The 26,076-nt window shown below is 49.3% G+C and overlaps 1 protein-coding gene across 2 annotated transcripts; it reads left to right on the top strand.

Moving 5' to 3' along the window:
- Nucleotides 1-195: 195 nt before the first annotated feature.
- On the top strand, nt 196-25,840 carry prkdc (protein kinase, DNA-activated, catalytic subunit). Of its 2 annotated transcripts, none has more exons than XM_046370767.1 (86): nt 196-481; nt 1,236-1,312; nt 1,393-1,497; nt 1,613-1,687; nt 1,818-1,926; nt 2,020-2,132; nt 2,226-2,325; nt 2,403-2,458; nt 2,603-2,633; nt 2,712-2,869; nt 2,943-3,089; nt 3,204-3,368; nt 3,485-3,653; nt 4,482-4,531; nt 4,632-4,748; nt 4,849-4,998; nt 5,162-5,271; nt 5,381-5,540; nt 5,648-5,734; nt 5,830-5,949; nt 6,237-6,396; nt 6,500-6,609; nt 6,702-6,789; nt 6,891-7,054; nt 7,148-7,300; nt 7,466-7,573; nt 7,679-7,905; nt 8,009-8,103; nt 8,195-8,297; nt 8,477-8,610; nt 8,739-8,969; nt 9,079-9,305; nt 9,394-9,602; nt 9,802-9,934; nt 10,128-10,286; nt 10,465-10,668; nt 10,752-10,940; nt 11,023-11,127; nt 11,211-11,378; nt 11,533-11,660; nt 11,832-12,039; nt 12,123-12,301; nt 12,391-12,559; nt 12,646-12,711; nt 12,937-13,000; nt 13,132-13,280; nt 13,373-13,513; nt 13,615-13,734; nt 13,848-13,991; nt 14,177-14,328; nt 14,613-14,744; nt 14,830-14,941; nt 15,090-15,214; nt 15,318-15,467; nt 15,963-16,136; nt 16,226-16,324; nt 16,514-16,724; nt 16,815-16,989; nt 17,083-17,286; nt 17,371-17,483; nt 17,594-17,725; nt 17,807-17,986; nt 18,177-18,385; nt 18,475-18,613; nt 18,697-18,885; nt 18,986-19,210; nt 19,310-19,418; nt 19,516-19,618; nt 19,713-19,875; nt 19,960-20,134; nt 20,629-20,822; nt 20,949-21,132; nt 21,214-21,374; nt 21,564-21,775; nt 21,862-21,949; nt 22,035-22,178; nt 22,448-22,655; nt 22,779-22,846; nt 22,921-23,141; nt 23,254-23,346; nt 23,546-23,632; nt 23,758-23,829; nt 23,913-24,114; nt 24,203-24,391; nt 25,030-25,169; nt 25,399-25,840. In XM_046370767.1, exons 1-86 carry the CDS (start codon nt 316-318, stop codon nt 25,601-25,603), a joined length of 12,339 nt encoding a protein of 4,112 aa, XP_046226723.1. In that variant the 5' UTR covers nt 196-315; the 3' UTR covers nt 25,604-25,840. The 2 variants fall into 2 exon arrangements, with proteins under 2 accessions (XP_046226723.1, XP_046226722.1); XM_046370766.1 differs by having other exon boundaries at nt 17,368-17,483.
- Nucleotides 25,841-26,076: the final 236 nt, after the last annotated feature.

Raw genomic sequence — 26,076 nt, 5'->3', positions numbered from 1 at the left:
GAATTCACAAATGAAAATGTAAGATATTAATGTTATTTAATCTGCCTGTCTATATAATAACAGATAAGTCATGAGTCCGATGTTGCAAATGACACAGAAGTAGCGTTTTTATTTTGAAGCTTTTATTTTGAAGCACATGCAGCGTTCATCATTTCCTGTTTCTTCCTGATGCTCAGAGGTTGAGCGCACCGGTTAGCTGATTGTTTAGCTACTCACAGACAGTCTTTCCCTGATTGTGTGTCGGTACTGATGGAAGGAGGAAGTGTGCGGCGTCGGTGAGCGGTGCTAACGTTAGCTTAGGTGGACGCTGCCGTCATGTCGTCTCCTGACAGCAGCACTGCCGGAGGGATTCACGGGCTTCTTCTCAAACTTCATGAATCACTTTCCGACGAAGACACCCGAGCTGCGGCTCTGAACTGTCACGATATTGTCCGCGACTTGGCACAAGACTGTATGCTAACCCTCACCGAGAATGAACTCGGTAAGACGATAAAGTCTGTCAAATAGTCCTCTCAATGTCTCATGGGAGCGCATTGAATCCGCACCAAACTCCAATAACTATTTGTCGATTTTATGTCAATAACGCTTTTTTTGTTGACTGGCGTTTGTCTCCGTGTAGAATATGGCGTTTAATGTCTTTTTTAGCAGGTACTCATCAGTTCGTCATGCAGAAATAATCTCTATAAATCGGGATTGTTTTTAAATTAGATTATTATTAGGTAGTTCGTGTAGTTTTTATCTGCGTCTTCCGCCAAAACTCAGCGTGGTGGGCGGCAACGTTCAGTCAGAACACAATACACAAAACCACGCGAGTGTTGGAGAACAAACAAATGTGAACAAAACAAACTCCATTAGAAGTCTGCGCTGTTAAACTTGGAAGAGCAGTGCAAACGCACGGATTAAGTGGATTTTCAGTGGACTGGCACCGGCGGGTTCGTGGAGTGATTCCTCATGGGGATTCACTCTGCAGTTCATACCAGGTGCAGCGCACAGAACGTGCCCTTACTGCCATGTCACATGTACCACACGTTCCCTCCCAGTGTGCGGTCCTTGATCAGAGCCAAAGCACTTTTTAAAATTATTTTATTCTATTGAAAAGGGCTGATAGTCATCCAGAAGCATGACCGGTCTATCCGTAGAGGCACAGCTGTATTCGAATATAAAATTCACTGGTGGTCTCGATGTTCACATGTTGTTGTTGGTGCTTTTCTTCTGATTCCACCTTCATCTCAAAGCTTTACAGACATCCTTACTGTTCTCTAAAGACTACGGGCTGCTGAGCTTCCTCAGGAAGTCCCTGGTATCGGATGAGGTAGCTATCAAACAGCATCCAGTCGTCAGTAATGCGGTGATCTCGAAGTTCTCACGCTGACAGAAACGTCTCTTTTCCAGCTGCGGGACACCCGGGTTGATATCTTGTGTTTTTTGGAGAAGTTCTTGGACAGGGTCTCGCCAAGAGTCAGAGGCTGGGAGAAGACTTACGCCATCGACATAAGAGTAAGTTCCCCATTCAGAACCTCATTAAATGTGAATTATCTCCCAATGACGTGTAAAACGTGGCCACATTGCTCCTTTAAGTTTGTCGCTCACTTTTCTTTTGTTTTCTTTTCAGGACACGTGCATGGCCGTGTATACAAAGGAAAAAGTCGCCAAATGCAGGACTCCAGTGCTTGAGCTCCTTATTAAGGTTGGTTTCTTCAGCATGAGTCTGGTGTACAACGTTAACTGCATTCAGACCCAAAGAAGAGATCCTGGGACGAACGTCTTGTTTATCTGATGGAGGTATTTGTGAATGTGGACTAAAATTCTCTCCACAGGTTCTCCAGAAGACAAAAGCTTCCAGCGTGACTGCAGACCTTCGGATCTGTGAAATCTTCAACAGGTTTTACAGTGAGCTTTGTCAGAAACACAAACTACCAGATTCTGGTGAGTCTTACTCTGGTTCACCACCGTAACCCGAATGTCTTTTGGGAGCCGATGAAACATTTGTTTGTCGTGTTTGTGTAACTTTTGCTGTAGTCCTCGGCAAAATCTACGAGTTGCTGGGAGTTCTTGGGGAGGTTCACCCCAGCGAGATGGTCAGCAACTCTGACAAACTCTACAAAGCCTATCTCGGAGAGCTAAAAGAGCAGGTGTGTTAAAACAAAGTCCTGTTATTCCCGATGGAGGAATGTGTTTACACCTGCGTGTGTGTTCAGTTGTGGTTTTGAACGGTTTTGTTTCAGATGACCTCCTCAACAAAGGAGCCAAAACTTCTTGTTGTCGCTGGATGTTTGAGAGGAATCACTGCTCTAATGGTCAACTTCGCAAAATCCATGGAGGAAGGTGTGTGTGTGTGTGTGTGTGTGTGTTGTTGTTGTTATGTGCTGTTCACATCATCAGTGTGTGTCTCTGACCTGCAGACCCGGCAACGTCAAAGGACATCTTCCAGTATGCCCTGAAGTCGATCACTCCTCAGGTAAACGTGGTGCCGCTGCTGTGGTTTCAGGTGTGACACCTGCTGGGTAATGTGTGGCAGCCTGCTCAGGTGTTGGGTTTAAAATCAAACCAGGTGGACATTTTTTGCCCCCTGTGCCCACTTGTTTTCCTGTCTTTGTCGCAGATGGAGATGAGTCGCTATGCTGTCACCTTTGGTAAGTTCGCCCACGTCACCTGTCGCCAGGTGAAGATAAAACTCTCTGGAGACTAACTCCTCTACGTTTCTCACACAGCTGGGCTGAGATTATTCGGCAGGCATGCGTCCCAGTTCGGCAGCTGCCTCATGGACCACTACAGAACTTTGTTTGACGTCATGTCCAAGCTGTGTGGACACATCAACGGCGAGATGAAGAAGACGAGTTACTACGCGCTGGAGGCCTTCCTCAAACAGGTGAACGCGACGCTCATCCAGAAAAGAGTCGACGTGTTTCGCTTCTCTGCTTCACTCTCATGATCGTTTGAAGGTTGCGATGCTGGTGGCCGAGAACGTCGAGGAGCACAAAAGCAAGTTGAAGTTCTTCATGCAGAAGTTCTGCGGCATCATTAAGACCATGGACTCGACGCACAAAGAGCTGTCCATCGCCATACGAGGATATGGATTCTTCGCAGCCGTACGTCGACCGCTTCTTTGAGTGGTTTCCTGTGTAACCCGTGAGATCATTTTAGATTTAACTGTTGTTCTTGTACAATCCAGACTTCTTAACATGCAGGGGTTTTTTCTGTAGCCATGCAAGAAGGTCTGCCCCCAGGACGTGGACTTGATGTACACGGAGCTGATTCAGCGCTGCAAGCAGATGTACCTGACGGAGTCTGACGGGGACGACGACAGCTTCTACCAGCTGCCCAGCTTCCTGGACTCAATAGCGAGTGTTCTGATTCACCTGGACAAGGTAGCTGAGAAGCTTCACAGAATATGTTCAGACGTACTCCATCAAGCTCCACGGCAACAGACTGACCCCCCTCTCATGACTGTGTCTCCTGTGACCCTCCTGTGCTTTGAGTCCAGATCCCAGAGGTGTACACGCCTCTGCTGGAGCGTCTCCTCGTGGTGCAGATCGACAGCTTCCCTCAGTACAGCGAGAGGATGCAGACCACGTGCTGCAGGTCCATCCTGAAGGTGCTGGTGGCCGTGGCCTCCAAAGGACCCGTCCTGTGGAGTTTTATCAGCTCTGTGGGTACGTCCATCTCAAAGGCCTGGAAAAGATCTCCTCACAGAGCAGCACATTTGAGTTTCAGTCTGTGCGCACGTTTTCTCAGCCTAAAATTGTTGAAAGAGAGCAGCTAACGTTGCAGGATTCCCGGCCAGGTTGGTCGAGTGTTTCACCTGCGCTGTAGCTACTTCAGTACAGACGCTGATCTACGCTCACGTCATTATCCACCTGCTGACCGTTTGCACTGTTTACCTCACCTACTTGCACTACTTCCGCTCTGTACTACCTCACTTTTGTACTACCTCTAGATCCATATTTATTTTACTTATTTTATTTTGTTTTACCTTATTCTATTTTATTTTATTTTATTATTATATGTTACTCATTCTTACGTTCTATGTTTGCACCAGTCACCAGGACAAATTCCTAGTAATGTGAAACCTCTTCACTCACATGGCAATAAAGACGATGCTGATTCTGATCTGTCTTTTCTCCAATATCTAAAATAGTTCCAGGCTGCTGATTTATTCCCGAGAGGGAAGTAAACATCCTCATCGTCGTGGCTGCTTGCTGCTATCATTAGCACTGTTAAACTAAGCACTAGCGCTGTCGACTTCTCGTCTCCTGAGTCTGTCTACATCTGCGTTTAAATGTACACTCAGGAGATGTGCACTTTCTGTTTAACGGACAAGGCCGAGTGAAGAGACGAATGAAAAACTCCATCACAACATCGATCACGTGCTGTAATGTTGAGCACCGAATCGATGGCTCAGAATCTGCGCCTCCGTAAACATCAAACCTGTTATCATCCGACATGCTGCTCTAAAACCGTCACTTGTGCTTGTTTTTCAGTGCACCAGGGTTTGATTCGTGTCTGTTCGAAGCCCATCGTGCTTCCTGAGGTCAGATTCATGTTTTCTCACACGCACATGCACACACACACACGTTTTGATTCAGTCTTTCTCCTTGTATCAACAAGTGTTTTCGTCCTCCTTTGCTCAGGACAAAGCCGGCGGTCGCTCTGAGTCCTCTGAGGTTCGTGTTGGAAAGTGGAAGGTCCCATCGAGTCAGAACTATCTGGCTCTGTATAAAAGCCTTCTGGACTGCGATCAGCTGAAGGTAGAGCTCATTTCATTATTCACACAAAACACACGTCCCTTTGTGGGTAGAAAAAGTCTTTCAGTAAGGACTAAATCTTCTCTTCTGTCCTTCTCTGCAGGATTCGGGATTTTTGGACGGAGCGTTTGAAAGTCAGAACGCCGCTCTGCCGTCTCTGAGTCGCCTCCTTTATGACGAGCTGGTGAAATCGATCCTCCGCATCGTGGAGAAACTGGACTTGTCTGTGCAGAAAGTGACCAGCGGGGAGGAGGTGTTAAAACCATTTCTTTACATAATAAAGTCTTAGTTGTTTGTACACGGACATCACATGCGGTCTGGAAATTTGAGTGTGGGTTTTTGAAAAGGTAAAAGTGCAGGAAGTTTGTTCTGTCTGTTGAAGTCTAATGCTCAACTCTCGCCTCCTCGTCTGTCAGGCTCCAGATGAGGCGGCTCACGTCCTGCCCTCTTCCGACCCCACAGCTCATCTGCTGCCCAATAAGATCAAAGATTTCACAGCCTTCATCAACCTGGTCGACTTCTGCAGGTAAGGGAGAACAGAAAACGGGAAACTAGTCCTTCACTCTGCCGCCAACTTCCCACCCAGCGAGGAAGCCGTGAGTCTCAGCTGGACGCTGTTTTCCGTGTCTTTGCAGCGAGTTGTTGCTGAGTAAACACGTGGAGTATTTCCAGTCCTGGGTGTACCCCTTCAGCCATGAACTCATCCTCCACTCCATACGAAATCCACTCGTCAGCGGCTTCTACAAGCTGCTCTCTGTCACCATGAGGGTAGCCAAGAGGATCAAGTACTACCAGGTGGTATTTCCTCTAGTGCAATGCATTTCGCGTGACTTGTGTGACACCTGCAGAGCTCTCATCACCCTGAATGCATCGCAGTAATAGTAAAATGTGTTTTTTGACAGGGAGCTGGTCTAAAAGGCTCTACGTCCCCCCAGAGTGACGCAGTGAGAAGCGCCTGTTTTGCCCTCTTCTCTAAGTTTGGAAAAGAGGTAAGCGCTCTTTACTTTTGACAGGACTGTTATAAACCTGCTTAGTAAACTGTAGGAGTGTGTAGGAGGTGTGAGCTGTGTGCTTCCCCCACTAGGTGTGTGTGAGGACGAAGCAGTACAAAGACGAGCTGCTGGCGTCCTGCTTGACGTTCGTCCTGTCACTGCACCACAACATCATCGCCCTGGACATCAAGGCCTACTGTCCCGCTCTGCAGGTGGGATCCTTTTACTCGTTTCACTGTGTGTTTGTGAAGATAGATTTGTTCGCATTGGTTGGCCCAGCACGCAGCACACGGAAATTAAAAATAAATTACTGTCCGAATGCAAAACCATTCAGAGATTCAGTCATTTGTTTCTAGATGTGGGAACAAAAAGGATCGAAAGGACTGGTACTCAGCCCTGTCTGCCGGTCCAGTAAAGTAAGTCGTGTGTGTGTGTGTGTGTGTGTGTGTGTGTGTGTGTGTGTGTGTGTGTGTGTGTGTGTGAACGACCGGACCTGTAGGCGGCTCTCAAGCTCGGTCTGAGTCATGTTCCCTTGGCTAACGTAGCCCTGGATGCTCTGGAGGACTGGTCGGCCCACATTCCCCTGGAGACGATGCAGCCCTGCTACTCCACCGTCCTTCCTCTGCTGGATGGATACCTGAAGTCTGCCTCTGCCAACAGTGAGCCCAGAATACACCTGCTTAAAGTTTAGACGGTTTTCTGTTTAGTAAATGAAGACGTCAGTTAAACAGAAATCCTAAGTCAGATGTTGTTGACTTTTAGACAGAGACGACAGCCGCTGGGAGGTGATGTCCTCCGTGTCTTCAGGCAGTGACAGAGGATACAGTCGAGTGCTGACAAGGCTGCTGAAACAATCCAGCCAGCTCACCCTGGTGGGAAGATAACCGTTAATGTTTATGTGTTGTGAGCTGATCTGAGTGCAGCTGCTTGATCTCCCTGATGATGCTGGTCTGTGTGAACACAGGAGGATGCTCCTCTGGTGGCGGTGAGGCTCAGGGTGGTGAAGCTGCTCGGTCACCTGGGAGGAAAGCTGAACAGGAACCTCATAACTGGTGAGGATACACTTAAGTATACATAATAAACCTTCACGAGACAGTCGAGAAGCGAGAGGGTTGGGTTCACTGTGAATGGAGATATTTGCTTTCCTGCGTAGTGGTGTCATCAGAGGACATGATGAAGAAGTTTGTGGCCTGGGACTCAGAGAAGAGGCTCAGCTTCGCCGTGCCGTTCGCCGATATGAAGCCGGTGATCTACCTCGACCCGTTCCTGCCTCGCATCAGCGAACTGGCTCTGTCCACCAGCGACAGGCAAACCAAAGTACGTCGGCGAGTTTCCATCTTCTGGTCGATACTGACACGACTCGGAAAAGGAGCGAGTGTTTTCATCCGGTTTGTCTCGTGTCCGATGCAGGTAGCGGCATGTGAGCTGCTCCACTCTCTGGTCGTCTACATGGTCGGCAAGAGCGCTCAGATGGTTGAAGGTGATAAGAGTTTGCCGCCCATGTACAAGCTGCACAAGAGGCTGTTTCCTGTGCTGCTGCGTCTGGCCTGCGACGTTGATCAGGTGTGTGTGCCCCAGACCCCGTTAGCGCAGGTCAGGAAAACAAGCAGAACTTATTTATGCAGCGATTTTCAAAGCCAAGTCGCAAAGGTGGTTATTCAGACGTTTCACAGATACTCGTCCCTTTTCCTCTCCCCCGCCTCTGACGTTTATGAATTTGTTTCTCAGGTGACAAGACAGTTGTTTGAACCGCTGGTCATGCAGCTGATCCACTGGTTCACAAACAACAAGAAGTTTGAAAGCCAGGACACAGTTGCTGTTCTAGAGGCCATTATGGTATGTTTTTACACTCTCCAGGACCAGACCAGGACCTGTTTCTCAGGAGAATCTGTCCTGTTTACCTGTCTCTTAGGTGATTTTCTTGTGTGTTTTCCTCATCAGGACGGCGTGGTCGACCCGATGGACAGCACTCTCAGAGACTTATGTGGCCGCTGCATCGAAGAGTTTGTCAAATGGTCCATCAAGCAGACCACACCGAAGCAGCAGGAGAAGAGTCCCACCAACATGAAGTCCTTGTTTAAGCGTATCTACAGCTTGGCCCTGCACCCCAGCGGCTTCAAAAGACTCGGCGCAGCTTTAGCTTTCAATAGCATCTACAGACTGTTCAGGCACGACATTCTTCTGAGCCGTTTACTGAACATGAAGCAGTGATGGTGGGTTGTTGTTGTTGTTGTGTATCTGCTCAGCGCCGTTGTCTTTGTGTCTCTGCAGGGAGGAAAGCTCTCTGGTGGAGCAGTTTGTCTTTGAAATACTCGTCATATTTGTGGAAAGTCTGTCTCTGGCACACTCTGATGAGCCGTCTATGGGTAACTGTTCAGCTTTACACACACAGGACATTTTAAAGTTGAAAAGGGAGTCGTGAAGACCTCAGTGTGAAGCTGTTGTCGCCATCCTCAGGTACTTTGCAGCAGTGTGGCAGTGCCATCGACCACCTGAACAGAATCATCAAGCACAAAGCCCCAAGTCTCAATCAGCACAACGCAAAGAGACGCATCCCCAGGTTGGTACCGTGTGGACATGGATGACAGCCCCCTTCCAATACTTTAGCCTTCGTTCATCCTTCACATTTCACAGATCCACACTGTATGAGATTGTGTCCAATCCCCGTTTTTTGCAGGGATGTTGGTGGTCAGATATTACAGTTGATATTAAATTCCTGTTCTCTTCGTTTTCCTCCAGGGGCTTCCCAGCTGATGGGACGCTGAGCCTCTCTGATGTGGTTTTATGGCTTCTGGAACAATGTGGCCGCCCTCAGACCGAGTGTCGCCACAAATGCATGGAGCTCTTCTATGAGTTCATCCCTCTGCTGCCAGGTGAGCTCCGAGTGCTTTATTCTGTAAAAAAACGCAGCCGATGCTTGAAACAAACTGAAGTCTGAAGTTTGAAATCTGCAGCGTCAGTGGATTCATTCTGATGGAGTTCTCTGTGTGTCTGAACTTAGGGAAGAAGTCTCCCCCTCAGTGGGTGGATGCCATGCTGAAGGATCATGGCACAGGTTTCCTGATCTCTCGGTTTGAGGGTGGGGGTCTCCTCTCCCAGCCCACACTCAGGGACCTGAGGGGCCCCTTCAGTGTCAGGGCCACCCTGCAGTGGATGGACCTCCTGCTGGCCGCCCTGGACTGCTACAACACTTTCATCAGCTTGCACATCATCAAGCCTCATCACATGATTAGTAAGTCTTACGTGTGCCAGGACTGACAGTTCTGCTATCACATGATGAATCTGGGTTGGCCCTACTCTGATCACAGTGAATGCTGTTTTTGTTCTTCTTCATGGTCAAGGCTCCAAACAGGAGTCGAACTTCCTGAAAGCTGCAGGTTTCTTTCTGACTGAGCTGGCGGCTCAGGAGCTGGCAGCAGCGGAGAGCTGTTTCCCTCTGGGCGAGAAGACGTCTCACTTCAGCCCGAGAGAGGTGGACCAGTACAACTTCAGCAAGTGCACCATCATCGTCCGCCTGCTCGAGTTTGCTGCCATGATTCTTGTCAAAGGAGACCAGGAGTTTTGCAAGGTATCGCCGGATTGAGGACAGTCAGAAGGTCACGGCTGTTCCTTTTCCAGAGTGTTTTTGACTCACTGTGTCCTTCATTTACTCACAGCTTCTGGAGCGAGACTTTTTCGTCCCGGCTTTTTTTGAGCTCACCGCGCTGGTAGTGTGCGAGCCGTCGGCTGTGGGTTTCAACATGGCGGACGTGGAGGTCATGAAGAACCTACCAGAAGTGTGTGTTCCTTTACTGAAGGCCCTGCTGGCCTCACCTTTCCGAGCCTGCATTGAAAACAGTTTGCGTTCGAAAATCTCTCGAAAAAGGTATGTTGATTGTTTTTGAGTTCACTTAAAAGACAAGAGCTGAAAATGGGTTGAAGATAGCAGACTGTCATGTGATCTGCTACTTCAGCACGTTTTAGCTATTTAATACAGAGGAACTCGCGCTGCAGAGGCCACTGTCCCCTGATCAGCCTTGTACAAGGATTTGACCCAGTCTTCTTGTCTTTGATGGTCTCTACAGTGTTGAAGACCTGTGTGCTGTAGACCTGTACCATTCCAGCACCCTGAGCCGCCATGACCACATGGAAATGGTTCTGTCTTCCTGTAAGCAGATCCACAAAGCCGACCTGCTCAGCTCCATCCTGCACAGCCAGGTATTTGTCCAGGGACACGATCAGGTGTCGCCACGTGATCCTGAAGTCACTGTGAGCTTTCTGCATGCAGCACTGTTTCGTGTAACACTCGCACTGAAGCGAGTAATGCAGCGACATGATGAGAGTTAGAGTGTATACTGGATGTTCCTCAGTAAAGTAGCAGCCAAACATGTTTTGTCCTGCCATGTTAAAGGACGCCGCCTACGCCAGCTCCCTCGGTTCCCGGCTGCTGATGGCGGTGTATAAAGGTATCGCGCCTGGAGAGGACAGGAAGGCACTTCCCTCCTTGGACGTAAACACCAAGAGGCTATCAGACGGCCTGCTTCAGCTCGCCTTCTCTCTCAGTCAGCAGGTCAGCAGTATTTCTTCTTTAGAAAGGAAGTCCTGATTTTATCTGAGGTCAGGAACCTGAGTTTGTTTCTAGTTTCTTATTTATCATTTTCAGCTCTTTCATCACTCTTTTTGGCATTTTAGAAAAATGGATGGTGAAGGTGTTAGACAGAGTACCAGCTTAGTTTGTTTCCCTGCAGAGTGAGCAGCTGGTGGACTTGTTGTTGAACACCATTATGCTCTCCGTGCCCCTCTCTGGAGGTCACAGCCATAACTTCCTGAGCTTCTCGCATGGCGAGTACTTCTACAGCCTCTTCCAGATGACCATCAACACCGAGCTGCTGAGAGGCCTGGACAGCACGGTGCAGCGCCTCATGAAGGCTTCCTCTCAAAACCCCAGCATGGTAGCTCTTCTCTCCTCCTCTTCACATTTTAAAGTCACTCATGGTTGTTTTCAGCACAGGTATTCATTTTGTCATTTCATCAGGTGAGTTTGTTGCTGAACGGCATGCTGGACCACAGCTTCAGAGAGCGCTCTGTGAGGAGGACTCAGGGAAAACAGCTGGTCGAGGAGGTGCTGAGAAGGTGGAGAAGTCTGCAGTCGTGGTGGGATGGAGACTCTTCAACTCCAGAGAGTAAGACCGCCACGATGCTGCTGCTCTCCAAGCTGCTGCAGGTACTGTGAAGCTCAAGCATGTAAGCTTCAGCAGCAACAGTTTGATCCAGTTTGTTTCACAGACGCTCCTCCCTCTCATCAGATCGACTCCTCCGTCTGCTCCGACATCAGCCACGAGGCGTTCAGACCAGTGTTTTCCACGTTCACTCTGCTGCTGGTTGACATGAATCTGCCACTCAATCTCAAGGTGATGTTGAAGGTTTCAGTTTGTGCCTTTTCTGCTTGCTGAACAAACAAAGCTGAAAGTTTCTCTTGTTGGATTCTCTTCAGAGTCAGGCCCTGTTGGTGCTGCCCTTCTTCACGACCCTCCCAGAGGAGCCGCTGGCCGAGTTGCAGAGAGCCCTCGACGCCCTGGTGGCCTCACACTTCCCCATGCAGTCGGATGAGTTCGCTAAGGGCTCGCTTCACCGCAACAACTACATGGACTGCATTCGAAAGGTACAGAAGGGGGTTTTGGAGATGAAGGCGGGTGGCCCAGGTTAAAGGGCAGAGGTTTGTCAGATAGAACAAAAGCTGACTGTCAGGTGTGAAAGCGTCATCCATTGGTGCATCGGGAGGCTGTAACGTGGGACCATTTCTTTGTGTCCTCCAGCTGCTGGATGCCCTCGAGCTTTCTCAGAGTCCACTCCTGCTGAGAGTGATGGCAGGCATTCTGTGTCGAGACAGAAGACACATCATGGAGGAACACTTCCAAACCTCTTTCCAAAGAATCTCCAGGCGGTCAGTAAAACCACCACATCCTTCACCTCAAATTCTGAATCACATGTCAAAAGCAGTTTGATAAATGGGCCGAGAAATCTTTAAAGATCTGGACTTTTACATGGGGAATGTCTGGGAGCCCTGTGGTTGGGTCATTCAGGAGTGTGTGTCCTCTCGCTGCTGTTTGTCCAGGTCCGGCGTTGAGCGGCAGCTGCAGCTGCTGAGCACGGTGTACCAGGTGATCCAGCAGGGCGACGTGCCCATGAGCTCCCTGCTGCAGGCCATGATGGAGAGGGTCCTGCTGCCTCTCGCCTCTCACTGCAGCACCGAGGCCCTCAGCGACTTCTTTGTGGCAAACGTCTGCGATATAACCGCCTTGCTGCTCAGCCGCTTCACAAAGGTCTGCTTCTTTTATCTGAAGATGCACAACAAACACTTTAATAGTTGTTGTGGGCTTCTAATTGTAATCCCGATCGATTTCAGTCAAATGAGACGGAATTTGAGGTCCAGCTGCTGAAGAAGAACGGCTGCTACAAGCTGATGGAGCTCCTGTACTCTCGGCTTCCCAAAGAAGAACTTTATTCCAAGGAGTCCCGCATCAATCAGGCCTACTGTCGCTCAAACAAAACCGAGGGAAACGAGTTGTCCAAGGCTTTGATCAAGTAGGACAGTCCAACATTTTTAACATTCAACAAGTGGTCCTGAAGTAAAACATTGCCCCTCCCCCACTGAATGCTTTTATGTACTGTAGGTCGTGTTTCGAGGCGTTCACTGAGAACATGTCAGGCGAGACTCAGCTCCTCGAACTCCGGAGACTCTATCACTGTGCAGCTTACAACTGTGCCATCGCCGCCATCAGCTGCAGCTTCACCGAGCCCAAATTCTACCAGGGCTTCCTCTTCAGTGAGAAACCAGAGAAGGTACTGCATCCACTTCAGCTCTGAAGCCAGCTTTCACTTTGGAACGACTCACCTCACAGTCTCATCCCTTTTCTCTCCTTATGCAGAATCAGTTCATCCTGGAAAATCTCATCGATGTGAAAAGGACCTACAACTTTCCCATCGAAATTGAGGTTTGTTTTTTTTTTTGACGTACTCGCAGTCATGGAGAGCAGACTCAGTAACAACCACACATTGTGAGTCTGATCAAGTTGTCGCACAAAACCTCTTGTTTGTATGCTCTGTGAAGTGTTAAATTCAGCTTGTTAGAGCTTCTATGATGGCTGTGTTGTACTGAATTCTTCAGATGTCAGTCTTTTCTGCTAACAGTTTATTTGTCTAATTTACCTTCATTTTAGGTCCCACTGGAGAGAAAGAAGAAATACATCAAGATTCGTAAAGAAGTGAGCGAGGAGAATGGAGGTATTTACTGCTCACTACGTGCTCTTCGTCCACCCCAAACTCTGGATTTTTACACTTAATTATTCAGCTTGTCCAGTGAAGAGGGATGTTAGTTTTTCGTGCTGATGAGGTTTGTGTGGTGGTTTCCGTAGAGGCGCCCGTGTATCTGTCCTCCCAGTCGTACATGGCCGACAGCAGCCTGAGTGAAGAGATGAGTCAGTTTGATTTCTCCACCGGAGTCCAGAGCTTCTCCTACGGCTCCCAAAACCCTGAAGGTCCCAGACGCACCGTCGCAAAACGAGTCAGTCATGTGGTCTGTTTGTTTGGTTCCCTTTTGAGATTGTGGCTAAATGTTTGCACGCTCATTACAGTCTGGTTGTGGTTTGTACGTAGGAGACGGAGGAGACAAATCCCTCCCAGGATGCAATGGTGGATCTCGAAATGGATGAGCTCAATGAGCACGAATGCATGGCAGCCATGACGGGTCTTATTGGACACATGCAGAGGAACAACATAACCCCCAAAACTGAACAGGTCAGCGACACTGACGAAGAGGACGGCGGGTCTCGTCAGTGTGATATAACGACATTCAAACATTATTTCAGGAAACCCTCTCTGCTCTGCTCATGAAACAGGGAAACATGCCTCCTGATCTTCCTCCGTGGATGAAATTTCTCCATACGAAACTATCAAACCCGGCAACACCCCTGAACATCAGACTCTTCATCTCGAAGCTGATCATCAACACGGAGGAGGTGAAGTCAGGACGGACTGACTGTCTGAAAATAAAGGAGGGTGACGAGGATGCTGTATGTTGTCATGCTCTTCGTCCTCTGGTCACGATCTCTTTGTTGTTTGCTCTTTCCAGGTTTTCCGACCGTATGCCAAGCACCTGCTGGGGCCACTGCTGCAGGTCGTCGTCTCTGGAAGCAACGGAGGAGACGGGATCCATTTCATGGTGGTGGACATCGTGGTCACGGTGCTCTCGTGGACGAGTCTGGCCAACCCCAAGGTGGCTAAGACAGCAGATGGGAATCATTCATTCATTTTTGTCAAGATCTGTGCATAAATAAGCAGTTTAATATAAAGAATTCTGCCAGGTTTTGGCTTATAAAAAGTGCATGAAGTTTAAACAGATGTTTAAAGTATCTCCACTATCCACTGGTGGATCATCATCCCTGATTTTGGTTGTTCCAGGGAAACCCCAGAGATGAGGTCCTCGCCAACCGGCTCTTAGAGTTCCTGATGAAGCACAGCTTCCACTCCAAGAGGGCAGTTTTCCGCCACAACCTGGAGATCATTCGCACTGTGGTGGAGTGCTGGAAAGACTGTCTGCACGTGCCGTACAGGTGGTGCCTCCACTCGCTCATGAACAGCTGCTGTGCGTTTGACAGAAGCCTGCGTCGCTCACCGTGTTGTTCACTGCAGTCTGAAAGACGATCCTCTAAATCCGTCATTCGATTTTCAGTCTAAACGTTTATTTTCAGCTCCGACATCGTTAGACTTGACATTGGAGATGATTATTTTTGTTGAGCGAGTGCCTGCTGATACATCTGGTCCTGCACTACAATAAATCCTGTATTTATGCTGGACTGAACTGAGCCGGTCTTCATCTCTGTTCTCGTCTCTGTAGTCTGATATATGAGCGATTCTGTGGCACTGACCAGAACAGTAAAGACAACTCTGTGGGACTTCAGCTGCTGGGAATCATCCTGGCCAACAACCTCCCTGCTTACGACGCCTCCTGCGGGATTGAATTTGACAGGTAAAAATTGAATGTGATCACTGCGTCTCCTGACAGCTCGGCTGACTGCTAATCTCAGTCTGTAATCCTGTGTGGGCTCTTTCAGGTACATCCAGTCTCTCACCAACAACGTGTCCTTCGTGAGGTACAAAGACGTCTACGCAGCCGCTGCTGAAATTATCGGCCTCATCCTGAAGAGCATGACCGCGATGGACGACGTATGAATCGGAGCTTTACTCCATTTACGTTAACGTCTCACAGATCAGATCTCACACGGGGAAGAATATTTAGCAGTTTATGCTGTTCAATGTGTTAAATTTGTTACCTGAATGTCAGATTTGTTCCATTTTTCTGTCCTCGTCTCAGCACCTTCAGGAGCTTCTCAGTCACACTACAAGTAAGATAACAAACCTGAAGAAAAAAGACTTGGACGACAAGTTCATCATTTGTTTGAACAAAGTGTCAAAGCACTTTCCTCCGTTCATGGATCGGTGAGTTCACAGGGCTGCTTTCTGTTTGCTTTCCACTGGGCTGTAAGTCGGTTCATAAATCAACACGGTTTACTGTCTGTTAATCTTGTTTTAAATTTTCCAGGTTTGTGAACCACGTGTTCTTCCTCCTGCCAAAGCTGCACGGCAGCCTGAAGACTCAGTGCTTGGAGTGTGTGCTGAGCCGAGCGGACGTCATCCCAGACATCTTCCTGCAGCTGAAGACTACAGGCTTCATTCAGATGATGGGCCACAGGTCAGTCCTGACCGCAGACCGTAGGCCTGAGCATCATCTCCTGCATGATGTGCATGTTAATTGTCTCTCTGGATCGTTTTTGTGTCATATCTGTCAGAGGTCTCTGCGTAATGCATCATGCTGTACGTACCCTGAACAAACAAAACCATCACTGAAGAAACCGATAAAAATTTGCCAGCCTTATGGCTGAACTGAAGTTTGTTTTGGACACGGACTTGGCAGTGAACCTCCTGGCCTGCTTGTGCTTGTGTTGAGCTGACTGGACGGCTGTAGAAGGTTTAAATGATGATTTATCATGTCAGTAAAGACTTTGGACCTGTGTGTGCTGACCCGAGCTTCCCCTCCATTTTCTCTTGTGTGAGACTGAGACGTCCAGTGGCCTCCACAGTGTAGTAGTTTGTTTACAATGAATGAGTCCAGAGAAACGTTCAGAGCCTTCACTGTCAATGAGAACGTGTTTGAATCTTCACTTTCTCGGCTCCTCTGTGTTGTCAGGGATGAAGCCAGGCAGAGAGTTTGTCTGGACATCATCCACAAGATTATCGCCCAGCTGACCCCAGGTCAGCTGCGGGAGCTGCTGGGTGCCGTGACCGCTTTCATCTCCCACCCGTCACCCGTGTGCAGAGAGAGGATGTACGATATCCTCATGTGGATCCAGGACAACTACAGGTACCGAGAGCCTCTGAGGCTTCGGATCTCAAATCGCCGGTTCCTGATTGAGGATGATTAATGATGTCCTGCTGTTTAACTTGCCGCAGTGACGCTGAGAGCATGCAAGATGACACCTCGTTGGAGGTTTTGAACACAGCCAAAGAAACTCTGCTTCAGGGACTGTCTGAAGAAAACCAAGGCCTTCAGTAAGCACCGTCCACTATTTCTCCTTCTTTTATGTTGTGATTGCTGCAGCATGTTGCGGTAATAAAACGCCACCGGTTTTGGGTGGTGTCTTCAGGCCCCCAACACTTCAGTGATCATTGATGTTTAGTGGCGTCATAGCACATTCAGCAACTTTAACATTCAGTGTTTCCTGCCTGCTCTGTTTTCAGGCTTTATGTTCGTAACTTCTGGAGTCAGGAGAAGCGCCTGCCCACTGCCACGCTGGAGCGAATGCTGACGGTGCTTCAGTCTCTGTATTCCTGTCAAATCGAGCGGTGTTTCTTAAGCTTGGCTACCAACCTGCTGCTGGAAATGACCAGCCAGAGTCCCGACTTCCAGAGAAACATGTTTGAGTATCCACTGTCTGAGTGTGCCTTCCAGGTCAGTTGGAATCTGCAGCAGGCAGTTAAAACTAGTTTCAGATTTCATATGCTTCTGACGCTGACTTTGTGATGTCCGTCCCCTGTCCAGGACTACGTGATAGATTCCAACTGGCGCTTCAGGAGCACAGTCATGACTCCCATGTTTGTGGAAACCCAAAGCTCTCAGAGCCCAGAGAGTTCAGCAGCGTCCCAGTCTGGAGCCATTAAGGGGAAACTCCGAGCCACTCAGACGTCATTAGAGTTCTCCCAGACCCAAACAGCAGGTACCACTGCTGTTCAGCATCCCGGTGTTCAAGCGGTACTGAGGACAGAAGTCCGAGATCCTGCAGGTGTATTCACCCTTTTCTTCCCCTCAGGTCGACGTACAGCATACAACTGGCTCACAGGCAGCAGTGTGGATACACTAGCAGAGTACACACTCGCCTCTGAGTCTCTGTCCTCGTTGTTGGTGTTTGATAAGAAAGCTGAGAGGCGAACTACAGCACGGAGACCCGTTGGAGAAGGCTTTGGTCTGAGGCGTCTTACTGCGTCAACCGATGAGGTGGACAGTCGCACCGCAGGTAGAACAGTGAAGCCATGAGTGCTGCCATCTTGTTGCCATTTTGTGCTGTCAAATTAAATTCTCTTCATGTGAACAACAGCAGAAAACGAGCAGCGTCGCAACATCCTGAGACTGAGGCGCAGGTTCCTCAAGGATCAGGAGAAAGTCAGCTTGACTTATGCACAAAAAGAGATCCAACAGCAAAGACAGAAAAAGGTAGTTAGCACGCAAGAACCGATTTGCTGATCCGTATTCATCCTCTGTCCAATCAGCGCAACTTCCAACCATACTGCCAGTGTCTCTAACCTTCAGCGCTTCTGCTGCAGGAAGAGAAAGCTGACCAAAGGCTGCGAAAAGAGGCTCAGGTGACTCTCTATCGTAACTACAGAGTGGGAGACTTTCCAGACATCCAGATCTCATACAGCAGCCTCATCACCCCTCTTCAAGCACTGGCCCAGGTAAGACTGCCCCGCTCAGAAACGATGTGAATGATAAATATTCCAAAACGGTTAATTGTTTTTCTGTGTCTGTTCCTCCAGAGAGATCCGCTTTTAGCCAAGCAGCTGTTCAGCTCCCTGTTTGCTGGTGTCCTCCAAGAGATGGACAAAGTCAAACCAAGAGGGGACAGCAGGAGGATTAAGGAGGAACTGCGGGTCACCATGAATTCGTTCCTGAGCAGGAGTTCCCTCTGCTTCCCCCCATTCATCGCATGTGTGCAGGTACCCCCTTCAGACTGTTGGAACACTTTGAATCTGTCCCATTGGAGGCATTCGCTCAGTGAAAGTAGTGTTGGCATTTATCAGGTGTCAGTAGGGAGAGCAGGCAGCCGCTTAGCAGGTCAGCTGTTAGCTCAGCGCCACAGTGTGCTGCAGGTCTCCTGTTAAACTCAGAGGCCGGTTGTTTTGTTAGGACATGTGCTACCAGCACGAGGAGCTGCAGCTGCTCGATCCTGCAGCCATCAGCTCCACCTGCCTGGTGAGTCTCCAGCAGCCGTCGGGCATCCTGCTGCTGGAGGAGGGCCTGTTGCACGCCGGCGGCCAGGATGAACCTCCTTCCAAACGGCCGCGGGGACGCAAAGAAATCCCCCCAGACACCAATAAGTGGATCCACCTCGCCAGGTATCACAGTATAGAACCGAACTCAGACACAGATCCATCAGCACTTTCAGTCAGAGCTACCTTACCTGTGCTCTTCCTCCGCTCTCCAGGCTCTACAGGTCTGTGGAGGATTACGACGTTGTGCGCGGCATCTTTGGTGGTAAAGTTGGGACCAAGTCGATCACCTGTGCTGCGCTTCAGGCTGAAGCCAACAGTGACTACGCTGAAGCTGTGAAGCTCTACAACGAGGTATAGTTTGTCCGGGTAGAAATGAGCAGCACAGTGAAGAGAGTGTGAAGCCCTGCGGTGTAACACGTCTTCCCCTCCGGCAGGCTCTGAACACTGACCGCTGGACCGATGGCGAGCCCACGGACTCGGAGAAGGACTTCTGGGAAATAGCTGCTATGGAGGCCTACAGTCACCTGACCGAGTGGAAGTCTCTGCAGTACTGCTCCACTGTGTACATAGACGAGGCCTCCCCACCCGACCTCGAGAAGATGTGGTCGGAGCCGCTCCACCAGGTGACACATCTGAGCAGGCAGAGCGAACATCCTGGAGGTTTTAACTACAACCAGTGAAGGAATTTGCTGACAGTCTGTAAGTGTCTTGTGTTTGTGTTAGGAAATGTACCTGCGGCACATGATTCGCAGCATGTTGAAGCAGCTGCAGCTGGGCGAGACGGACCAGACGCTCCTCAGCTTCGTCGACCGAGCCATGAGGGTGGAGGAGCGCAAAAAGCTGCTGGAGAGCCACTACAGCCAGGAGCTCAGCTTGCTCTACATCCTGCAGGAGGACTACGACCGCGCAAAATACTACACCAGCTACGCCATGCAGCTGTTCATGGAGGTCTGCTGTTACGCATCCTTTCTGTCCGTTTGCCTCCGCAGAGAACGACACACGTCACTCATTCATTCGCCGTGTGCTCCATGTCCTTGTCTCCTATAGAATTACTCCAATGTGGATACGCTGCTGACTCAGAGTCGGCTGACCACCCTGCAGTCGGTGCAGGCCTTGACTGAAATCCAGGACTTCCTGCAGTTCGTTAAAGGAGAGGGTGAGCCATTTCCTCTTTTCCTAAAGACTTATTCTCTACTGAATAAAACAATTCGCTCCCACTGTCAGAATGTACTACCTTTCATTTCACCCATTAGTGTCTGTGAGCTCCCTGAAGCGTCTCATCAGACTCTGGACCGAGCGGTACCCTGATGCTAAAGTGGATCCAGTGAACTTATGGGATGATATCATCACGTCTCGGCAAGATAAAAAATATTTTGCAGCATTTCTGCTTTCTAATGTATAACGTCATCGGAAAACAACCTGTGACAGACAGCCTAATTTGACACTTCAGGTGCTTCTTCCTGGACAAGATCAGGGAAAAGCTGAGAGGCCACGCCGCCAGCGACAGCATGGAGGTGGACGGTTCAGAGGACGCCGTAGCTGACGTTGACGTGTTAGTGAATGACTGCAAGTTCAGCATGAAGCTGCAGATGGCTGACAGTGCGTGGAAGCAGGTGAAGAGGCAAAAGTGGGAGCTTTTTTTTTTTTTTTTACTTCATTATCACGAACTCACCCTTTAACCCAAATGATGTTTTCAGAACAACTTTCCTGTGGCCACCAAGCTGCTGAAGGAGCTGCACAGAGAAGCCAAGTCAAACAGAGGCTGGCTGCTGCGATGGGTCCACAGTTTCAGCCGCTACAGCCACAAACGCAGCCACAGTCAGGGTCCTGTGGATCAGATCAGCGCCATGCTGAAGACCATCCCGATGCTGGGTAAGCGAGAGGGGGCGCAGCTTTAGATGACTCGTGATGACGTATTGACGTCACAATAATCAAACAAAACGTTTTCCTTTAACGTTTAAAATCCCGTCTGTTCTCGTGTCACGTTGCCTTTCTGTGTTACAGCCACCAGCTGTCGATCGAGCTGACATGAAAAATGTCCTTCTAATCATTTTCATCCACAGTCACGTTGACATCTGCCAGAAAAATAAGCAAAACTCAGTTTCTTTGTATTTTTATGTCAAAATCCAATCGTGTTTTCTTTTCGTTTCTGTCAGTCGTATCCTCACATGCACCCATCAGCTTTTAAGAGCGCAGACCTCAGGTTCAGCTTTCAGGTCAGAAGGTCGTGAAACAATGAAACACGACATGAGTGTTTCTGTCCGTGATGACAGTCCCATTAATACCCGACCCCCAGTCGTGAGTCGCTGTGAAGACAGTTTGAAGACCAGATCCTGATTTCAACCAGGCTCCTGTCGTCCCTGCAGATGACCTCCATCCTGACTGTCTCGGTGCCTCAGATCGAGTGTTCAGATCCCAAAAGATCCTGCAGGGTACGTCCTTCCACATCCTGGCCTCAGCTGTCAGCAGAAGCCCTTCAGTGCTGGGAGCCGTTGAAGCGGAGAAAGCAGGCCGAGTTGCAAAACTCTCTGGAGCTGCTTGGCCCAGTGAAAACCCAAAGGTACTCAGCCTTTATTTTCTGGATAAATTGAAAACATATCAATGACGGGACGTGTGTGACGGTGCTGCAGATCACCGCAGACAAACGGAAAAGGCTTCGCTGCTCACTAAAGTGTTTGCCCTGCAGGAAGTGGAAGTGGGGCTGCAGTTACAAGCTCTGAAGCTGCTGCGTGATGCTAGCAGGAGGGCTGATGAAGAGCTGCAGTCTTACAGTCAGGACTGTTTGGAGGGCGGCAGCATCGCTGACACCTACATGACTTTGGCCAACTTCTGCGACAAACGACTGCGGGAGGAGGAGCAGAGTGACACCGGTGAGTAATGAAGCTCACCAAGTGTTTACCTGTCAGTCCTCAGACATACACCTGTCTGTCTGTCTGTCTGTCTGTCTGCAGAGAGCCAGTTCCCCGACCTGCTCGCCCTTCCTGTTCATTTAGTGGAGAGCATGTTGAAAGCACTGAAGATGAATTCAGAAGAAGCTCGCCTCAAGTTCCCACGTCTGCTGCAGATTATCGAGTCGTACCCCTCTGAGACGCTGGACCTCATGACAAAAGAGGTGAGGAGGAGGAGGAAGATTTGACTCAAAATATTGTCCTTTACCACAGTCATTTCTGTGATATTTTGTACTGAGTAAAGTCGTTCTAGACGCTGAATCTGATAAAATGATGAACAGCCAACATCTTTAAGCTCTGGGACTTGACGCAGTCTGCTAAAACGCCTGACAGCGCTACTCTGCCTTGTGTAGGTGATGTCAGTTCCCTGCTGGATGCTGATTGGCTGGCTCAGTCAAATGGTCGCCCTGTTGGACAAGCGGGAAGCTGTGGCAGTGCAGCAGAGCATCAGGCAGATCGCGGAGTGCTACCCTCAGGCGCTGGTTTACGCTCTAATGATCAGCAGCGAGACGTACCAGTTCGAGGACTCGGCCACAGGACACCAGCAGCAGGAGTTTGTCAACAGGTGAAAACTTCCTGATGTGTGGTAAGACATTCCAGCTGGCCTCCTATTGGTGTTCTGACTCTGTGTGTGTGTGTGTGTGTGAACAGGATTAAGAGTATGCTGGATGAGAGAGGAGCTGTGAAGAACTTTGTGGACGCGCTGCAGCAGCTCACAAACCCCGAAATGATTTTTAAGGTAATGAGTTGAAACACGAAGTGACGATGCTGCCCCCTGGTGGCGTTTGGGCTCATCGCTGACCTTTGTCATTTGATCCACACAGGACTGGTGGGACGGTGTGAAGAACGAATTGGAAAAGCCGAGCTTTGACAAGAAGCGGATGGGCTCCATGTACGACGAGATGCAGTCGTCGCTCGGGGATCGTAACACAGCCGCTCACGGGATGTTTCGCAAGAGATTCATCCAGGTTTGTAGTCTGCTTTGATCTTTGTCCAGCCATCCGTATGCACGTGTCGCCCCCTGGTGGCTAGCTGCAATATCAGTCATAACCAACCTTTAAGCAACTTTCTGAAGGTTGAGGGAAAAGTATGAAGTTTTCATTCCTGTTACAGTTTAGATTCTGTGATTGTTGAATATTCCTGACTGGTCAGACTGCATTTTGTCTGTCAACACAGAGCCTTCAACAGTTCAGGTGTTATTATGGTGTTCAGCCATTTTTCTTTTTTCATTTAAAAGAAATTTGCCAAACCTGTGGAGAAACTGCTGGGGCCTAAAGGCAGCAAGCTGTTTGAGAAGAGGAGAGACAGAGGCTTTTTGCGGCAGGTGGACGATCTGGCAACGTCCATGCGTGGATTTCAGAAGGAGCCGGGGAACCTGAAGGAGTACTCGCCCTGGCTGAGTGGATTCAAAGCAGATGCCTTCAGCAATGAGCTGGAGGTCCCAGGTCAGTGCAGCTGAAAACTAAACACTGGACACGCCTGGTTTTGACAACGTTAAGTAATGGATGGGCAGATGGGAACCACTGAATGCGGGGGTGGTGAAGATGCTTTCCTTCCTCTCCCCGTAGGACAGTATGACGGCAGATCCAAACCTTTGCCTGAGTATCACGCCAAAATCACAGGCTTTGACGAAAGGGTACGTACTGTATGTGAAATAATCCTTAGATATTCTGGCCGTTCCGTGTGGTAGCCTGAATCTCCGCCCTGCAGGTAAAGGTGATGTCCTCGATTCGTCGGCCCAAACGCCTCATCATCCGCGGGGACGATGAACGTGACCACCCCTTCCTGGTGAAGGGTGGGGAGGACCTCCGTCAGGACCAGCGCATCGAGCAGCTGTTTGCCGTCATGAACATCCTGCTGAGTCACGACGCTGCCTGCGCCCACAGGGGCCTGCTGCTGCGCACCTATCAAGTCATTCCCATCAACACCAGGTTTGTCTGTCCCGACTCCCAATGCTTTGATTATTGATTCCTAATCAACGGGATCCGGTCAGTCACTGGCACCTTGCTGATTGTATATTTCGCTCTTTCACCGCCGTTACAGAATTGGTCTGATTGAATGGATGGAGAACACCTGCACCCTGAAGGACTTCCTGTGTGGCACGATGACTGAGGAGGAGCAGCAGCGGGCAGCAGGGTACAGAATTTACTGCCACAGCTGAAACGTCTTCCTTTAAAAACTTACCTGATTATTTACAGGTGATCGTAATGTGGAAAATTTGCTGCATTTGTGATGCATCCAAGAATCCGTTTGACTCATTCGCGCCGAAGCCAATAAAGACATGACGTCTGGGGCTTTAACGTGTTATTTTATGAGTAATCTCTTTGTCTTGAAGGTTTGCTGAAGTCTACAATAAATGGCTCTCCGGCTTTGCTCCAAATCCGAAAGTTCCTGCTATTGCACTTTACGGTCTGGCTTATGGGTAAGTTTCATTTCTGTTCCAACCGAAGGCTTCGTACTGCAAGTTTCATTCAGCTGATTGTGATTCGGTCCTCACAGCTCGTTGATCCGATTGTGTTTATTTAACGTTGTTTTCTCTTTTTCCAGGAAAGCCAAACGTGCTGAGACTGTCGCCAACTTTATGAAAGTGCTGCAGCGTGTGCCCGCTGATCTCCTCAAGTGAGCTCGGTCTCTTCATCTGTGTTCGTTAAACTGCTCGTTAAGTTCGGACTGAAGCAGTGTTTTTTCATTTGAACCTCCAGGAGAGCTTTTCTGAAGATGTGCAACAGTCCCGAGGCCTTCCTCTCCCTGCGCTCCCACTTCATCAGCTCTCACGCCTTGCTGTGTGTGAGCCACTGGATCCTCGGGATCGGGGACCGCCACCTCTCCAACTTCATGATCAACATGGAAACGGGAGGCATGATCGGCATCGACTTCGGTCACGCGTTCGGTTCAGCCACGCAGGTGAGCAGTCGTTCTTACTGAGGGCGGAGGGGACGTCCTGCTAACACGTCTGAAAATCGATCACTTCCTGTGTGTGCTGCCCTCACAGTTCCTCCCTGTGCCCGAGCTCATGCCTTTCAGGCTGACGCAGCAGTTTGTGAATCTGATGCAACCTCTGAAGGAGTCCGGTTTGATCCAGAGCGTCATGGTCCACTCGCTGCGAGCGTACAGCGCCGAGCCGGACCTCCTGCTGAACACCATGGACGTGTTCGTCAAGGAGCCCTCGCTGGACTGGAAGGTAACCTCCCGTCAGGCCTGTGGGGCATCCAGATGACGAGGCGCATCGTGATGTAGCACATTCAGCGAATACACAGCTGATGTAAAATGACCACATGCAAACAGCTGCAACTTAGAATATTTTGAAAGAAAGGTCAGACCTGAACCATGTGACAGGAAGTGGCCCCTTTGTGTAGATACAAGCTACAGATGCACTCTGTCCAGCCTGCATCCTCGCCGTGCAGAAGAACGCAAAAAGTTGTCCAAGTGATGAAAAATTGTTCTGTAAAGAGGGAGTGAAAACGAGAGCATAATATCAAAGAACAGAAGTTTGCTGTCGTCACGTCTCATTTCAGTCCTGCTAACTAAGATCCCGTTCACACCGAGTTTCTGAGCAGTCGGTGTTGGACGAGTGAACTCGCATCGATCAAACCTCAGGGGCACAGCTTTCCAAACTCCAGCCGATCTTTTAGCAGGCAGGCGTCCTGTGCTGAGCTATCGATCATACGTCATCTGATCGGGCGTTTTGTGTCTTTCATTTCTAGTACTTTCTGTTCATTTTTCACATGATTTCACACTTTACAGTTTTTAACGGGTTGCTTTTCTCTACACATGAAACAGGAAATAAACTGCAGTACAAACTCTTTTCTCTTCAAACAGAACTTTGAGCTGAAACAACTGAAGAAACGAGGCACATGGATGGAGGAGGTGGACACCAAAGAAATCAACTGGTATCCCTTACAGAAGGTGAACTTTGCCAGAAGAAAACTGGAAGGAGCGAATCCAGCTGTTATAACCAGGTGTGTCATCCCGTCGTGAAGCTGAGACAGCACTGGCCTGAGTATTGATGTGTGCTAGAGAAGGACACAAATACAAAACATCTGGATCGCCCCCTGGTGGCTGGCTGGAGTACAGGTCATAAAGCAGACCAGTGCAACGGCTCTGAAACCCTTTGATTATGACGTTCCGTCTCCTCGCAGACAGCACGTGAAGCCTGACGATTGATTTTGCTTTGTTTTCTCTCGTCAGCGAGGAGCTGAGGCTGGGCTTCGAGAAGGACGCCGCCTTCTCTGGGATGCAGGCTGTGGCCTTGGGGACGCAGGAGCACAACATCCGGGCGAAGCTTCCGGCTGCAGGCCTGACCGTGGAGAAGCAAGTGGACTGTCTGCTCGACCAGGCCATGGACCCAAATGTGCTGGGCAGAGTGTGGGTGGGCTGGGAACCCTGGCTCTGATTCTGATCCTCACAATATCTGAGAAACAAATTGCTTCGTAGGTCAGAAGCCTGAGGTCAAACTCAGAACTCTGTGGAGCAGGATGAGCTCTTATCTCATCCTTCATGGAGACTGTAGTACCGTCAGATTCTTGTTTTAAATCGGGTGATATGCACACGAACCTAAGAGAACTCATGATCACATCAGTTATTCCTGTCTTGTAACTTGATTTTGAAATTAAAAACAATATGAAAGGCGCTTCAGAGGCACGTCGGTCATTCAGTCACTGCAGACGCTTTGATTTGGTATCACGTTAGCTGCTAACTCGTGTTGGCGTGGAGATGAAACCCCGTCAGCTGCCGGACTGAAAGGACACCCTGAGGGGGTGAAGTGATCGGTTCAGTCGCTCATAGGCAAGAACGACTGAAACCACATCACTAGAAAAAATACACCGTGTATTATGGCCGTTCTCCATTAGTGAATATGATGCATTT

This window comes from Scatophagus argus, chromosome 18, assembly GCF_020382885.2.
Source record: "Scatophagus argus isolate fScaArg1 chromosome 18, fScaArg1.pri, whole genome shotgun sequence".
NCBI classification, from domain to species: Eukaryota; Metazoa; Chordata; class Actinopteri; family Scatophagidae; genus Scatophagus; species Scatophagus argus.
Note: the sequence above shows the minus strand (reverse complement) of the source record. Positions and strands in the feature narration are given on the sequence as shown.